Below are 18,048 nucleotides of genomic sequence, written 5' to 3' on the forward strand. Positions count from 1 at the left end.
CCCCCCCCGCCCCCCGATTCCATATGAAGACAAAATACATTTGTTATTGTCATTCTGTGGACTTATTACTTGCAAATATCCCTATAAGTATGTTGGCCCTTGCTTGAAACTTGCCTTTTCAGACAGTTGAGGACATCAGACGTTGTGTTCGAATCACAGTCATTCCTGAACTCCATTGAACCAGCCTCCGTAAATGCTGACTCAGTTGAAAAGCAGTCTGTTCAGAACTGGCGTAACCTGTCCCTCCCGGGTGCCAGCAGGCTGCTATTCCCCTGAGCGGCGTAGAAAGTCATTATCCCCAAGGAGAAAGGCAAGGGCCACAACACCAACACACACACACTCTTTAACAGAGCCAGACAATGCTTGAGTTATGGTGTGTTGCAAGCCCAAGTTGAAGGACAACTCGTGCACAATCATTCATGTTGCGGACAGTTCCCTTGGGAAGTCCTCTTGCATAGCTGCCATCACTGCGGGTGTGGAGGGGGAGGTATTTGTGAATTTCCTGCACTGCGCAGGGGGTTGGACTAGATGACCTTGGAGGTCCCTTCCTACACTATGATTCTGTGATTCAATGGGACCTTCTCACGAGCAGGTTCTAGTGCTTTGTGCCCCTCTGAGAGACAGCCAGTTTGGTGTAGTGATGAGGAGCGCGGGCTGTAATCTGGGGAAACCGGGTTCGATTCCCCACTCCCCCACATGCAGCTGCTGGGGTGACCCTGGATCAGTCACAAGTTCTTTCAGAGCTGTACTCTCAAGGGCAGTTTCTGTCAGAGCTCTCTCAGCCCCACCAACCTCAGAGGGTGTCTGTTGTGGGGAGGGGGAGGGAAAGGAGTTTGTAAGCCGCTCTGAGACTCCAAGTGAAGGGCGGGGTATAAATCCAATCTCTTCTTCTTCTCTCCTCCTCCCCCTCCTTTTCTTCTTCTTCTTCCTCCTCCTCCTCCTTCTTTGCAGGAGTCCTAGGGATGCCAACCTCCAGGTAGGGGCTGGAGCTCTCCCAGAATTACAGCTCATCTCCAGACAGCAGAGATCAGTTCCCCTGGAGAAAATGGGTACTTTGGAGGGTGGAATCTCTGGCTTTGCATCCCACTGGGGTCCCTGTCCTCCCCGGGCTGCACCCCCAAATCTCCAGGAGCTTCCCAATCTGGCAACCCTACCCACCCCCTGCCGGTGGCCAAGGGGGACCTGGCAGATATATCTTTCCCCGACTCCACTATTTGTAATGGCAACCAATGAACCCACGTAGCTGCCTTATACTGAATCAGACCATGGGTCCATCAAGGTCAATATTCAAGAGTCGAACCTCATACCCCCCAGAATCCCGGGGACCTGGCAGATATATCTTTCCCCGACTCCACTATTTGTAATGGCAACCAATGAACCCACGTAGCTGCCTTATACTGAATCAGACCATGGGTCCATCAAGGTCAATATTCAAGAGTCGAACCTCATACCCCCCAGAATCCCGTTGGTCTCTAAGGTGTTCCTGGACTTGACTCTACCTGTTCTATTTCAGGCCAACATGGTCCCCCTCGGAAACTCACTTCACGGAGGATGGAGTCCATCAGTGGCTACTAGCCATGGTTGAGTAAAGAGAAACTCCAGAGGCAGAGGTGGCAAACCCCTGAGTCCCAGGGCTAAGAGGCAGCCTCAGGGGAGGGCCATGTTTGTTGCCCCTCCAGGGACAGGAGGACTGGTTAGATGGACCACTGCTCTGATCCAGCAGGGCTCTTCTTCTTATGTTCTTATGAAGACCATGGCCTCTCTGCCTTGTTGTTGGCCCTCCAGAGGAACTGGTTGGCCTCAGTGTGAGACAGGAGGCTGGGCTAGATGGACCACTGCTCTGATCCAGCAGGGCTCTTCTGATGTTCTTATGAAGGCCTCAGCCTCTATGCCCTGTTGTTGGTCCTCCAGAGGAACTGGTTGGCCCCTGTGTGAGACAGGAGGCTGGACTTGAATGGACCACTGCTCTGATCCAGCAGGGCTCTTCTGATGTTCTTATGAAGACCATGGCCTCTCTGCCTTGCTGTTGGCCCTCCAGAAGAACTGGTTGGCCCCTGTGTGGGGACTGGATGCTGGACTGGATGGACCACTGCTCTGATCCAGCACGGCTCTTCTGATGTTCTTATAAAGGCCTCGGCCTCTATGCCCTGATGTTGGTCCTCCAGAGGAACTGGTTGGCCCCTGTGTGAGACAGGAGGCTGGACTTGAATGGACCACTGCTCTGATCCAGCAGGGCTCTTCTTGTGCTCTTACAAGAACAGAGCAAGAAAGTTGTATCTGGCAAGCAGGCTGCGCGCGTGTGGTTACCTAGCCGACTCATGGCAGGATAAAAGTTGTTAGCCTTCAAGGCGTCACTGGACTCGTGTTTCATTTAGGAAAAAATTAGCCCCGTCTTCACAGGCCTCAGAATCCGGACACCAGTGGGGTACAGAACCAAAGGGATTCTTGTGGCATCTTAAAGACCCGCCGATTACCGAAGCAGCATTCCTTGGCTAGATCCTAACATAAAAGAGACACCCCCCCCCCATTAACAAGTCTGTGCAGGCAGCTGTTGGGGGTGAATGGGCCTCAGACACAATAGATGTTCGGGATTCCCTGGGGAATACAAACAGCCAGGAATGAAGGGGAGGCTAGCGTAAGTTACAGCCTTCCGTTGCCTGGGCCCGTTGCCAACGTATCTGCCTGGTCTCCAAGGAAGGGGGGAAATCCCGTGTGTTCCCCTTGGCGGCGGGGTCTTCCTCGGAGCACTTTCAGGAGCAGCCGCTCAGGAGGATGAAACTTTTTTTTCATGAGCCGCCTTTGCCCGCACATGTCTTGTCTTGGCCGGCACTAGACGAGCAAGTTAAATTGCTTTTAAGATCCAGCGCTCTGGGGAACGGGGACTCTGTGGACGCGAAGAAGGAAACGGTGCAGAAATTGAAGGGCTGGAATACAATCGGAGGGCTGGCAGGCTTCTGTTTCCTTCCCAGGCAGGGGAGGGTGAGGGTCTCCATACCCGGCCTTGTCTTCCCCCTGCCTGGAGCGCAGAAGCCACATCCAACATCCTTTCCGTGAAGAAAGGAACTGGTGGGGAGGTGTGTCGCTTCAGGTAACCAAACAGGATGCTAATGTTGCAAGAGGTTCCCTTTCTCCCGGAGGCAGACGTGCTCCTTCCCAGTCCTTTGTTTTCTCGTTCGCCCAGAGAGCTGCTTGAACCCACACCGTTTACATTTCAAAATCAAATGCTCCTTTGGCGGCACAGTAGATAATTTAGACCTGGAAGTTCTGCTCATGTACTTTTTGGGCAACTGTCCAAATGTAGGAGAGGAACGGATTTTAATTGCTGTACCTGTGTAGCTTAGGTTAAGTGTGTTAAAATCGGGGTCATGGTATAGCTAAGTAAATGACACTTTTGCTAGTTAATGGAAGGGTTGTCATGGGTTTGGATGTGTAGCGTGAACAGCCTCTGGGCTTGGGACGGACTCTTCGCCCAAGGATTTTAAAACAGACATAAGAAGGGAACCACTCAATGTTGCCAACCTCCAGGTGGTATAAAGAAACAAAAACGCAAGGGTAGACCATCAACAAATATACAAATTTCACAAGTTGCCAGCAGACACAAGTCTATTGAAACATGGTAACATTACATCGGAGCTGCGGTGGCTCAAGGGGTTAAGACGCTGAACTGCAGGCTGTGGAAGGTCGGTAGTTCAGCAATTCGAGACCCAAGTGCCACATGACGGAGTGAGCTCCCGTCTCTAGTTCCAGCTCCTGCCAACCTAGCCATTCGAAAGCAAGAAATTGCAAGTAGATAAATAGGTACCACTTCAGTGGGAAGGTAACAGCGTTCCGTGTGCCTTGGTGTTTAGTCATGCCGGCCACATGACCACAGAAACGTCTTCGGACAGCGCTGGCTCTTCGGCTTGGAAATGGAGATGAGCACCGCAACCCTAGAGTCGGATTCGACTGGCTTTCGAGCAAGGTAACCTTTACCTTTACCTAACATTACATCAATAAATAAAGTAGAATTGGTGGTCATAAATAAAGATGAATACTGAGTACGACAAAAATAGGTATGACAACTCAATGGTAGTAAAACAACAAGAGATTCCTCTAAATCCTTTTCATGAAATAGTGTCCAAAGGACCTCAAAGACCACAAACGAGGCGGAGGATGTCCCAAAGAACAAAGAAACTTCTGCAGACGAAAAAAGACGTCCTTCCCAGGTATGCCAGTTTCAAAACATTCTTCCTCAGTTACACGTGTGAAAAATGGAACTAAGAGTATAACAGTGAAAAACAAGAAGGCAGAGAGAGATTCAAAATACATGTATTCCACTGCTTCTTTATGAACAACACATCATAAAAACGACATCTTGCACTCACCCAGATTTCCACGATAGTCTAGGCACAGCTCATATCTCGTCATACTCAGTATTCATCTTTATTTATGAATTGTGACCATTGTCTTTGAACTGTGACCACCAATTCTACTTTATTTATTGATGTAATGAGACCGTTTTGCAAGGTAACACTACATCAATAAATAAAGTAGTTCCAGAAAGAGCTCTCTCGGCCCCACCCACCTCACAGGGTGTCTGTTGTGGGGAGGGGAAGGGAAAGGAGTTTGTAAGCCACTCTGAGACTCCGAGTGAAGGGCGAGGTATAAATTCAATCTCTTCTTCTTCATTATTATTATTATTGGTCATTTCGTAGAAAAAGAGGTGCAGGAGCTCATTAGCACAACTCATTTGCATATGCCACACCCCCTGACGTCACCGGAAGTGTGTCAGAAGGCAACACCCACCGCTCAGGCTCCACTGGACTGTTTTGGATTGCTAACTATTGGGGGGGGGACGTGCAGATATGTCCTCACAGAGGAGGGAGAGCTTGTACCTGAAGGCTGACTGCGGGTGTGGGGGAGGGGTCTCTGCAACTTACCTGGCTGCTTCTTGTTCCTCATGGCCAGACTGAGGACTGCTGGGAGCAGGGGGCGGGGCTTGTTGCATGTGCCCGCCCCCTGAGCTCCTTACTGCCGGAGCTCCGCTCCTGTGCACTCCTGCAGGAAATGACCCCTGATTATTATTATTGTTTCAGTTTATAAATCACCTATTCCCTACGATGTAAGGCTCTAGGTGACGTACAACCATTAAAAACAATTTAAAAACCAAAAAAGGATGACTACATTATATTAGATGGCCTCAGACAATTTCTTTGCAGCCTTGTTCTGGACTGTGTCTTGCAGGCAGGTGAGGAGAGAGCCGAAGCGAAGAGGGAGAAATAGAGGAGGTTGCCAGGTAAGGTGGAAACCGTCGCTGCCCTCAGCCAAAGGCCTGGCAGAAGCCTTACAAGCCTGCGGAACAGCATTAAATCCAGCAGGGCCCCGGTGGTATTTGGCAGAGAGAGTTCCACCAAGTCGGTAGCGCCTTAGGGACCAACAAGGGATCCAGGGTGTGGGCTTCCAAGAGGCATGACACAAACTTAAGCTGACTGTCAACCATCTCGGTGGTACCGATGTGCAGACAAGGGCACTTGTGTGCGACTTAGAGAGGCTAAATATTTTGATACCTCCCCAGCTTTAGACGGGCCAAACTTAATCCCTCCCTTTGTTGACGTCATTCCCCGTTTGGTTCCCACATGTGTTGTTGCTATTAGAAATGTAATGACATGCTAGAATCTGATCCAGCAGGGCTGCGGTCACAAAAATCTGCCTTCCCCGGACGGGGCAAAGAGCAAAACACGAAAAATGCTTCCATGAGCAGTTCGCATCTGTGTTGATTTTAAAGTTACTCGGATAAATGATTAGGGGCCGTGGTCTGTACTACTGTGTTTAGCTTACTGAAACCAGGCTCCTAATATAAATTAATTATAATTATAAATTATATAAATAAAATAAATAAATAAACTATAAATCCAGGTGGTCAGCCGTGTTGGTCTGAAGCAGTAGAACAAATTTGGAGTCCAGTGGGGCACCTTTAAGACCAACAAAGTTTTATTCAAGGTGTGAGCTTCCGTGTGCAGGCACACTTCTTCAGATACAGTGAAGTGGAAATAGAAATATCAGTCATACATATAGACTGAGGGTGGGTAGTAATTTTGCATATAGAATAATGATGGTGTTTTTAACAGGTTAAAAGAATAATAAGCTTAGTATGTATGCCAACAATGCCCTTCGGTTCTCTACACAGGGCAAACGGGACAAACCCTACGCCAGAGGATAAATGGACACACATCTGACATCGGGTATCACAAGACAGAGAAACCGGCAGGGGGACACTTCAGGCTTCCAGAACATTCAGCGAGTGACCTCAAGGTAGCTGTTTTATTAAAAAGGAACTTCAGGAACAGAATGGAAAGGGAAATTGCTGAATTACATGTTATTACAATACTTGGAACAAAGACCTCCCCAGGACTCAACAGGGATATTGGTTTCTTATCTCATTACATATGCTAACTCATTCAGCCATCACATGTGTATTCTTATACAGGGGGACTATACATCCTCTGTATTTTAGTGTATTTCTTTTTTCAGAATAGTATATTAGAATACTGAATGCAACACAAGGAATATTGGAATGTTTGGCTGACATACACGGCTCCCGCCTCGAAAAAGGAAGTAAACATGCTGTTAAGTGACCTCCACGCTCTGGGAGTGCATTTCTTAAAACATCTCCATCGTGTTACATGTTAATTTGCTGTTCAGCCCGTCTATAAGTCTGAACCTTACCTCCCATTCCACTGTATCTGAAGAAGTGTGCCTTGCACACGAAAACTCATACCTTGAATAAACTTTTGTTGGTCTTAAAAGTGCCACCGGACTCTAAATTTGCTCTGTTGCTTCAGACCAACATGGCTGACTACCTGGATCTGGCTTCAGTCTGTTTGGGTTCAACTGGGAGGGGGGAACAAACGTAGCATAGATAATAGATGTCAGAATTTGAGATTGATGTACCATTAATTGTAGAACGGTGAGAGTCTGTCTCCTCTCAAGCATGGAGGCGAAGTTGCAGCATCTTTTTCTTTGAAGTGGGCAACGGGCATTCCGGACTTCCTTAGTCTTAAAGGTGCCACTGGACTCGAACTTTGCTAGGCTCCTGCTGTGTTATTTTTGTATCACATAATGTGTCACATTAAAACGTCTGCTTTGCTTCAGTTCTGTTTTTAGATTTCTGGTTTTCGGCTTAAACGTTAGGAAGAACTTCCTCTCAGTTACAGCGGTTCCTCAGTGGAACAGGCTTCCTCGGGAGGTGGTGGGCTCTCCTTCTCTGGAGGTTTTCAAGCAGAGCCTAGATGGCCCCATCTGACAGCCATGCTGATTGTGTGGACTTGGGCACATCAGGAGAAGGGAGGGCAGGAAGGGTTGCCTCAGGGCTTAGTCCTTGTGGCCCTTTCTTAAGCGCCCAGGGAAATGCCGGTCGCCACTCTGGGGTCAGGGAGCAATTTTTCTCCAGGCCAGTTTGGCCGGGGATCCTGGAGGGTTTTTTGGTCATCTTCTGGGTATGCAGCAGGGGTCACTGGGTGTGTGGGGAAATATTTGGCTCTGACTTGAGAGTTCTTTCCACCACCACTGTAATGTCAGGTTATGTTCTGATGAAGCATTCTGCCCCCAAAGTGCCCCAATTTTATAAGTAGTTGTGAGTTTATGGGCATTGTAAGACTTTATTCCAGCTCTGGGGCTGTGGGCGAGGAACTTGGCTTCTGCTGGAATCAAATCTTGCCAACCTCCTGGACGCCTCATGGTTTTGGGGCACTTTGGTGCATGACCCTGGATCAAGCGGCAATTTCTGCCCCTGGACTCACACTCTGATCTCTCTCTCTCTCTTTCTATTTAGGAGAACATCAGAAGAGGCCTGCATCCCGTCTCCCACAGGGGCCAGCCAGTTCCTCTGGAGGGTCACCAACAGGGCAGAGAGGCCGAGGCCTTCCCCTGAGGAGAACATCAGAAGAGCCCTGCTGGGTCAGACCAGTGAGGGTCCATCTAGTCCAGCCAACCAGTTCCTCTGGAGGGCCAACAACAGGGCATGGAGGCCGAGGCCTTCCCCTGAGGAGAACCTCAGAAGAGCCCTGCTGGATCGGACCTGTGAGGGTCCATCTAATCCAGCCTCCTGTCTCCACACAGGAGCCAACCAGTTCCTCAGGAGGGCCAACAGCAGGGCAGAGGGGCCGAGGCCTTCCCCTGAGGAGAACATCAGGAGAGCCCTGCTGGGTCAGACCAGTGGGGATTCATGTAGTCCAGCCTCTTGTCTCACCTAGTGGCCAACCAGTTCCTCTGGAGGGCCAGCAACAGGGCACAGAGAGGCCGAGGCCTTCCCCTGAGGTTGCCTCCCGGGTTCGAGCTGCAGAGGTTGTGTGCTTCTGAACCTGGAGGTTCCCTTTAGTCACCATGGCAGAAGAACCTCAGAAGAGCCCTGCTGGATGAGGGTCCCTCTAGTCCAGCATCCCGCCTCACACAGCGGCCAACCGGTTCCTCTGGAGGGCCAGCCACAAGGCAGAGAGGCCGAGGCCTTCCCCTGAGGAGAACATCAGAAGAGCCCTGCTGGGTCAGACCAGTGAGGGTCCATCTAGTCCAGCCAACCAGTTCCTCAGGAGGGCCACCAGCAGGGCAGAGGGGCCGAGGCCTTCCCCTGAGGAGAACCTCAGAAGAGCCCTGCTGGATCGGACCTGTGAGGGTCCACCTAATCCAGCCTCCTGTCTCCACACAGGAGCCAACCAGTTCCTCAGGAGGGCCAACAGCAGGGCAGAGGGGCCGAGGCCTTCCCCTGAGGAGAACATCAGAAGAGCCCTGCTGGGTCAGACCAGTGAGGGTCCATCTAGTCCAGCCAACCAGTTCCTCAGGAGGGCCACCAGCAGGGCAGAGGGGCCGAGGCCTTCCCCTGAGGAGAACCTCAGAAGAGCCCTGCTGGATCGGACCTGTGAGGGTCCACCTAATCCAGCCTCCTGTCTCCACACAGGAGCCAACCAGTTCCTCAGGAGGGCCAACAGCAGGGCAGAGGGGCCGAGGCCTTCCCCTGAGGAGAACATCAGAAGAGCCCTGCTGGGTCAGACCAGTGAGGGTCCATCTAGTCCAGCCAACCAGTTCCTCAGGAGGGCCACCAGCAGGGCAGAGGGGCCGAGGCCTTCCCCTGAGGAGAACCTCAGAAGAGCCCTGCTGGATCGGACCTGTGAGGGTCCACCTAATCCAGCCTCCTGTCTCCACACAGGAGCCAACCAGTTCCTCAGGAGGGCCAACAGCAGGGCAGAGGGGCCGAGGCCTTCCCCTGAGGAGAACATCAGGAGAGCCCTGCTGGATCGGACCTGTGAGGGTCCACCTAATCCAGCCTCCTGTCTCCACACAGGAGCCAACCAGTTCCTCAGGAGGGCCAACAGCAGGGCAGAGGGGCCGAGGCCTTCCCCTGAGGAGAACATCAGGAGAGCCCTGCTGGATCGGACCTGTGAGGGTCCACCTAATCCAGCCTCCTGTCTCCACACAGGAGCCAACCAGTTCCTCAGGAGGGCCAACAGCAGGGCAGAGGGGCCGAGGCCTTCCCCTGAGGAGAACATCAGGAGAGCCCTGCTGGATCGGACCTGTGAGGGTCCACCTAATCCAGCCTCCTGAGGATCCTGCCCCAGCGCCGCCGCCGCCGCCTCCTCCTCCTCCAGGAGGGCTTGGTCTACTCGGGAGTAAGCCCGCCTGAGCGCAAGGGGGACCCGACCCCCGGAGCGGGGCCCTGAGGGTGCCTCCCGCCCCGGAGGGATCCGATTCAAAAGGCCGGATTCCTTCCAGATCTTGGGGTCAAGGCTCCCTCTAAGCTGTGGAGTCCTGTGAGCCAAAATCCTACTTTTTGAGCTACCGGCCTTAAAGCTGTGAGCGAGCGATTCGGCTGCTGCATAAATCAGTTTGCTCTGGAGCCGCATCCTTCCTGAGCGAAGGCAAAAATGTGTGAGCCGGAGGCTAAAGAACTGTGGGCTAGCTCACACTGACTCAGCTTAGAGGGAACACTGGTTGGGGTGGTTTAGTCCAGAGGAAACTCAGTCGGGCTTGGGCGCCTTCCCTGCCGCTCTCCTTTCGCCCCTGGAAAAGGCAAGAAGGCTGGAGAGCGGAAAGAGAGGGAAATAGCTGGTTTGGCTCAGCCCAGGGGGCTTTGGGTGTTGGCTTGCTGTACAGGGGGGGGAGGGGGGACATTTCTCAGGGTTGGTCCAAAGCTGGGCACGGAAGAGCAGGAGGTGGCAGACGCCGGTGCGGAGGGGACCCCCTTCCCCGGGTCCTGACCTGCCAGCGCCCAGCCTATTTGACTTGGAAACCGGTCCGCCCCGAGTCAGACATGTGCCCACAATCCAGTGGAGCCCTCTGATCTCCCAAGCGTCTCTTCAGGGGCAAATCCCAACACTGTGAGGCCGTGGCACCCAGCCGGCCCAAAAGTTAGCCTCCCTGTGAAAAAAATGAGGAGCCTGAACTTGGTGGGGAAAGGACTTTTCCCAGCGGTTTCACTGAAACCGGCCGTGACTCACCCTGGCTAGGTGAGGGCCTTCGCCTTGGAATCTAAGCACAGGGAGGCGGCTGGCTTGCGGATCCGGCTGCACCCACGGCTAATAAGGAGGACCTCGGGTGCCTTCCTGTACCGGTTCCGTCCTCAGCTTCTGTACCTGCTGCCCCGAACGTCTGACCCGTGTGGCCCCACCAGGCTGGGGCGAGAGGGGGTTGAAAGGGAGGGAGGGCGGCCTGCTCGGACACCCCACCGCAACCTGTCCTTTCCTCCTCTCCCGTTTTGCCACGCGCATGGCTAGATAGAGGACGATATAGCGCAGTTGGAAAAGCAACTGCGGGTCGCGGAGGACGAGAGGGACCGGGTTCTGGAAGAGATGCATAACTCCGAGGAGAGCCTGCTCGCGGCCGATGAGAAGGCCACCAAGGTATCGTTGCGAGAGGATGCTAACGTCTCTCTCTTTCTCTCTCCTCTCTCCCTCTGTCTTCCTCTGTCCTTCTGCACCCGCACCTCTTCTCTGCACCGTCTTTGTTGCCTGCTGCACCCCCACCTACCGTGCCCACCACCACCACCGCCGCTTCCGTTCTCTGCCCCTCTCGGTTGGCCGCCCGGTTAGCTGGAGGATGAGCTGGTGTCTCTGCAAAAGAAGCTCAAAGGCACTGAAGATGAGCTGGATAAATACTCCGAGTCCCTGAAAGATGCCCAGGAAAAGCTGGAGGTGGCGGAGAAAAAGGCGACAGACGTAAGTAGGCTCCCCCCCGACCACCGCCCCACGCAGACACGCCGCTTCCCTTTCTCTCTCCCGCCTGTCCACCCGACTTCTACGGCCCCGCGCTTCACCCTGGACCACCAGGCCAGGCATTTCCTGACCCGTGTGGCCGGACGGCGGCCCACCGGTTTCCTGGAACGATTGTGGCCCACCGCCAAAAGACAGGCCGAGAGGAGTTCTGTGTTTGGAGTACCACTGATCTCGCCAGGCGTGGCTCGAACCCGAGGCGGAAGGAGGCCTCTTAGGACTGACCACTCAGGCAGGGGACGACGGGGCTGCTGTTTGTGGCACGCAGAATTCTGGTGCACACGATAACAATTGCCTAAGGTAGAACTGGATGGCCCACGCTAGTCCAATGTCATCAGACCTCAGAAGCTAAGCAGGGTGAGCCCTGGTTTGTCCTTGGATGGGAGACCGCCAAGGAAGCCCAGGGTTGCTACGCAGAGGCAGGCAAATGGCAAACCGCCTCTGAACGTCTCTTGCCTTGATGTGGATGGCCCACGCTAGTCCAATGTCATCAGACCTCAGAAGCTAAGCAGGGTGAGCCCTGGTTTGTCCTTGGATGGGAGACCGCCAAGGAAGCCCAGGGTTGCTACGCAGAGGCAGGCAAATGGCAAACCGCCTCTGAACGTCTCTTGCCTTGATGTGGATGGCCCACGCTAGTCCAATGTCATCAGACCTCAGAAGCTAAGCAGGGTGAGCCCTGGTTTGTCCTTGGATGGGAGACCGCCAAGGAAGCCCAGGGTTGCTACGCAGAGGCAGGCAAATGGCAAACCGCCTCTGAACGTCTCTTGCCTTGACCTGGATGGCCCAGAGTAGCCCGATCTTACCAGATTTTGGAATCTAAACAAGGTTTGGCCCTGGTTAGTCCTTGGATGGGAGACCACCAGGGAAGTCCGGGGTTGCTACGCAGAGGCAGGCAATGGCAAACCCACCTCTTAACATCTCTAGCCTTGACCTGGATGGCCCAGGTTAACCTGATTTTACCAGATTTTGGAATCTAAACAACATTTTGCCCTATTTACTCCTTGGATGGCAGACCACCAAGGAGGTCCGAGGTTGCTGTGCAGAGGCAGGCCATGGCAGACCACCTCTGAACGTCTCTTGCCTTGACCCAGATGGCCCACGCTAGCCTGATCTTACCAGTTTTTGGAATCTAAAAGACCTTTGGCCCTGTTTAGTCCTTGGGTGGGGAGGACCACCCAGGAGGTCCGGGGTCGTTACGCAGAGGCAGGCCATGGCAAACCGCCTCTGAAGCGTCTCTTGCCTTGGAAAGCCCCACAAGGTCGCCATAAGCCAGCTGCAACGTAATGGCCCTTTCTACCACTCAAGCTGAATTCATCGTGCTTTTGGGATGATAAAAACTTTCGTGGGACAAACTTGGGGCATCCTTCCGTTTCTCTGTGGGGCCGGGTCTCCAAAGCCCACGGGAGTGCCCACGAGGGTCGCCGGATAGTCTTCCTTTTAGAGCCTCCTCCTGGTTTTGAAGAGTTCGGAAGAGAGCTAAGGCCAGCAAGGGGGCCGGTCAAGGAAAACGTGGTTCCGCCGTCCAAAGGACTGGCTCGGAAGACGATACTTGCTTGGGTCTGCAGTCCGCGGGGGACAGAGATCCAGAGAATAAGCAGGGGGTTATATATAGCTCAGTACTTTATATGGTATAGTGCAAGAGCCTCCCCTCCCCCCCGTTGCGGTCTCTCATCCCACCCACCTGTCTGACCCCTGACGAGCATTAAATAGTTCCATGCCTGTAACGCCCAAGCATTTTCGGCCCCACATCCATTACGGTGTGAGGGACATTCTTTCCGAGTAAAGACTTCTTCCTGCGATTGGAGGGAGAGATGCCCGTCCCTGAGCTGATGGTGACAGGCAGCCTTTGGATTTGTCTCTTTTTTTAAAAAGCAGCTTTATTTGACGTCCGGGAAAGAAATGATAAGCAGGCAGTTTTTGGGGTGCGAGATAAAACAAGTCTGGAAGCAAAATGTTGAGGGAGGGAGATTCCGTTTGGAGTTGGAAGACAAAGTCTGCGGCCCCCGATTTAATTCATTGTGTTGGTTTAAGGGGGAAATTTCTGGTGCCCAGCAGAGAAAGGAATCTCCTCGAATTTAATTCCAGCCCTGAGGACCGCAAAATGACTGTCCCGTCTGAGACCAGCAGGGCATAATAGGGTTCAGATGTGTGTTTCTCGGCATGTGGCTTTCTATAGATGGGAGTCAGCAGCGTTCCAGCCCCGGCGTTTATTTAACTTTGTTCAAAGGAACCGCATATAGATCCTGGGGAGATATTCCTTATAAGGGAAAGAATGCAGACTATTTGGAAATCGCTTCCCTTGGATGAAGGCTGGGGAGAGCGGAGAAATGCTACTGGGTTCAGAGGGAGAGAGAGAGAGAACAGGAGAGAGAGTTTCCTTCCTTTCTTCTGTAGCCTTTTTCGCTTAGGAAGCGGTGAAATTAATTTGCAAACACCATGGGGCGGGGAATGCAGGGCACGTTTTTGGTCGCCGCGTTCCCAGAGAGGTGTCGTAAGCACCCTGTCCCCCCCCCCAGTACAAAAAGTCCTTAATTTTGAGAGAGAGAGAGAGAGAAGTGGTGATTGTGGGAGGAAAGGGTAAGGAAATGCCTGCGTGGGTGAATTCTCAAGCCCATATCGGCCAGAGAGGAAACGGCTTCCTTGCTGACGCAGACCTTTCTCACTGGAGAGACAGACGGATGTCTCTCATTAGGGAGAAAGGTGGGTCAGGTCTGTGGAATGAGCTCACCTTTACGCGACGGTGTTGGGCCGGCTTGGTGTTAGTCATGGCTGAGGCAGACTTCATTCGGCCTCATTTGAGATACCAGTTTGACTCAAGTGGGTTGGAAGTTCTTCATGAGTAACACTTGGCTGGCTGTTCTTACCCTGTTCCCTCCGAGGCCTTCCCCAGCAGTCTTTCCCGATACCTTTTCCTTTATTCTAAAACATCACAACTTCTGGGTACTGAACCTTTTATTTCATGGGAAGGGCCGTGGCTCAGTGGCAGAGCCTGTGCTTGGCATGCAGGAGGTCCCAGGTTCAGTCCCCGGCATCTCCAGTTAAAAAGGACCAGGCAGTGGGTGATGTGAAAGACCTCCGCCTGAGACCCTGGAGAGCTGTAAAGAGGGGCCGTGGCTCAGTGGAAGAGCCTCTGCTTGGCATGCCCAAGCTCCCAGGTTCAGTCCCCGGCATCTCCAGTTAAAAAGGACCAGGCAGGAGGTGATGTGAAAGACCTCCGCCTGTGACCCTGGAGAGCTGTAAAGAGGGGCTGTGGCTCAGTGGCAGAGCCTCTGCTTGGCATGCAGGAGGTCCCAGGTTCAATCCCTGGCACCTCCAGTTGAAAGGACCAGGCAGTAGGTGAGGGGAAAGACCTCCGCCCGAGACTGGGGAGTGGTTGCCAGTCTGAGTAGACAATCCTGACCTTGATGGACCAGTGGTCTGATTCAGTATAAGGCAGCTTCATGGGTTCATATATTATAAGGGAGCGGCCACGGCTCAGTGGCAAAGCCTCTGCTTGGCATGCAGAAGGTCCCAGGTTCAGTCCCCGGCATCTCCAGCTAAAAGGTGATGGGAAAGACCTTCCTCCGCCTGAGACCCTGGAGAGCAGCTGCCAGTCTGTGTAGACAATATTGACCTTGACAGACCAAGGGTCTGATCCAATATAAGGCAACTTCATGTTTTCATTTCTGTTAGGGTTAAGGACGGCCTTGTCTGAACGTGCTCCACTTTGTTCACAGGGCAGTATAGTTCTTGCCCACTGGGGGGAAAAGCACACACATGCACATTTGGGCTGGATCGTGCGCATTGGGATGGGAAACCCACACAGGTTGGCCTGAACTCCCTGGAGGGAACGGAAGGGGAGGATCAAAACGGCACTGGAGAGAATTAAGTCTCCCCAACCACAATTGGACTCGTTCCCTAGCAAAAACAAAACAAACAAAACCCCAGTCTTGGTGGCACCGGGGAGATTTATTGTGGCAGAAACGTGTGCGAACGGAAGGCTGCTTTTTGAAACGGCAAGCAGCCAAGCCAGAAAAAGTGGGCGCTAGTTCACAAAAGGTTCTGCCACTAGAAACATGGGTCTTTACGGTGTTCCCAAGTCTCCTCTTTGCCTGTGCTGCAAGAGGGTAACAAGGCTTCCCCCCGTCACCGGAACTTGTTCCCAAAGTGAGAACTGGAACTGACTCTCCCAAAGTGAGAGCCAGTTTGGTGTAGTGGTTAAGTGCGCGGACTCTAATCTGGGAGAACCAGGTTTGATTCCCCACTCCTCCACTTGCACCTGGCTGGATGACCTTGGGCAAGCCATAGTTCTGATCAGAGCTGTTCTTGAAAAAGAGCCGTTTCTGTCAAGAGCTCTCTCAGCCCCGTCTACCTCACAGGGTGTCTGTTGTGGGGAGGGGAAGGGAAAGGGGTTTGTAAGCCGCTCTGAGACTCCTTTGGGTAGTGAAGGGCGGGGGATACATCCAATCTCCTCTCCTCCTCTCCTCCTATTTAGGATCACAACTTTACAGCCCAAAGCTCACCATGAACACACAACTTCATAGAATTCTTTAGAGAATAGGACACCGGCCTTACAGTTTGGTCCTAAGATAGATTCAGGGGGTGTCGCCGTGTTGGTCCGAAGCAGCAGAACCAAGTTTGCGTTCAGGGGCACCTTTAAGACCAACAAAGTTTAATTCTGGGTACCAGCTTTCGTGTGCGTGCACATGTATCTGAAGAAGTGTGCCTGCACACACAAGCTTATATCTCGAATTAAATTTTGTTGGTCTAAAAGGTGCCCCTGGACTCCGACTTGGTTCAGTTTGGTCCTAAGTATGCTTACTCAGAAGTAAGACTAGTTGAGTTTAACGGGTCTTACTCCCAGGTAAACCTGCATAAGATCGAAGCATTCATCTGAGAAAGGAAACCCAGAATCTCACACGTCTGTTTGTTAATTACATCCTCATCTGGCCAGTGGTCTGATTTGGGTGCATTTTCCTGCCCTGGGCTCGCTTTTGGGGATGGCTTCTCACGGAGGCATCCTTGAATGGATGGTGTTGCATCCACACGGATTTAAAAGTCCCAGTCGGGGTCGTTCTCTTTGCTGAAGATATTCCTGAACAGTTGGAAGAAATTCCTCAGCAGCTGCGGTTTTCAAAACAGTAGCCTGTACAGTTTAATACTCATGCATGTATTTTTAATTTTCCCTCCATTTATATGCCACTTTTCTCCGAAGCCGCTTGCAACATGCTTCCCGTCTCCATTTTGTCCACACAAGAACCCTGTGAGGTAGGTTAGGCAGAGAATATGTGACCCAGGCCACCCAGCGGGCCTCCATGGCAAAGCTGGGATTCAAGCCGGGGTCTCCCAGGTTGTACTCCGACCCTCTAACCACTTCATCACATACATACATGCATACACCTTAGGGATAAGAGGTGTGCATTAGTGAGAGGATCGTTTCAGGTGGGCAGCTGTGTTAGTGTGTAGCACTAGAACAAAATTTCGAGTCCAGTAGTACTTTAAAGACAACAGAATTTTCCAGAGTATGCGTCCAAGAGTCAAAGCTCAGCTCATCATAGGCGGGAGTCAAAGCTCACTTTCTCAGACAAAAGCGCTGACCCTGGAAAATTTTGCTGGTTTTCAAAGCGCTGAGAGACATGTTTGGTGAGAGCCTGCTTCGTTTTTGCACATTTGACTGTTGGTGAGTAGTCATCAGTAAAATAATAGTTCTGGGGATCTGTAGCAGTCTTATAGGTCACTCCTTCCAGAGTCTGATTGTACCTTGTGACCAGCTCCTTAATGTTCCTCCTCCTTGCTTCCCCCTCCGCATCCATCACTCCTAAATGTCGCATTTGAAGCTAGAGCATAATTTGAGGCCTGGTTTGTTCACGTTCGGAAAGGAGTGCAGGAGAACAAGGGGCTGCAGAACTCCAAACTGCAGGGCCAGTCTTCCACCTCTGAATTTCCTTTGTAGAACGAGACCTGTCTGTAAATAGAAAAGTAGCCCAGGACAGAACAAAAAATAACAAAAAAATAAAAGTCAGTGGAAAAGGCTTCCTCGGGAGGTGGTGGGCTCTCCTTTGGAGGTTTTCAAGCAGAGGCCAGATGGCCCCATCGGACAGCCATGCGGATCCTGTGGACTTGGGCAGATCCTGAGAGGGAGGGCAGGAAGGGCTGCCTCAGGGCTTAGTTCTCAGTGGCCCTTTCTCACACGCCCAGGGAAATGCCGGTCGCCACTTTGGGGTCAGGGAGCCAATTGTTCTCCAGGCCAGTTTGGCTGGGGGTCCTGAAGGGGTTTTTTGCCATCTTCAGGGCATGGAACAGCAGTCGCTGGGGGTGGGTGGGAGATATTTGGCTGTGACTTGAGAGTTCTTTCCACCACCACTGTAATGTAAGGTCGTGTTCTTATGAAGCATTCTGCCACAAAAATGCACCAGTGCTTAGTTCTCGTGACCCTTTCTGACACGCCCAGGGAAATGCCGATTGCCACTTTGGGGTCAGGAAGCCATTGTTTTCCAAGCCAGTTTGGCCGGAGATCCTGTAGGTTTTTTGTCATCTTCTGGGCATGGAGCAGGGGTCACTGGGTGTGTGTGTGGGGGGGGCATTTGTGAATTTCCTGCATTGTGCAGCGGGTTGGACTAGATGACCCTGGAGGTCTCTTCCGACTCTATGATTCTATGAAATGCTGGATTTTTTAACAAGGAGAGCTTCCTAAATGTTGGGTGTTCAGGCGCACTTACTTCTAACCCCTTGTTCTCCGGCACGGGAGAACCAGATTTTACCTTCTTCTAAGTGAGAGCAATGCGCTTTGTGCTTTGGTGGAAGAACCAGTGATAAGAGTTGGTGTCTCTCT

General features: G+C 52.3%; 1 protein-coding gene across 1 annotated transcript in view; it reads left to right on the forward strand.

Annotated features, from left to right (window-relative positions):
• The window catches only part of TPM1 (tropomyosin 1 (alpha)), a 92,897-nt gene that overhangs the window by 44,763 nt on the left and 30,086 nt on the right, over positions 1-18,048 (forward strand). The window contains exons 4-5 of the mRNA XM_015420077.1: positions 10,743-10,868; positions 11,058-11,183. Coding sequence (XP_015275563.1) covers positions 10,743-10,868; positions 11,058-11,183 — 252 coding nt within the window. The remainder of the gene's footprint in view (positions 1-10,742; positions 10,869-11,057; positions 11,184-18,048) is intronic.

The sequence above is a fragment of the Gekko japonicus genome, unplaced genomic scaffold (genome assembly GCF_001447785.1).
Source record: "Gekko japonicus isolate JY-2015 unplaced genomic scaffold, Gekko_japonicus_V1.1 scaffold369, whole genome shotgun sequence".
Classification (NCBI taxonomy): Eukaryota; Metazoa; Chordata; class Lepidosauria; order Squamata; family Gekkonidae; genus Gekko; species Gekko japonicus.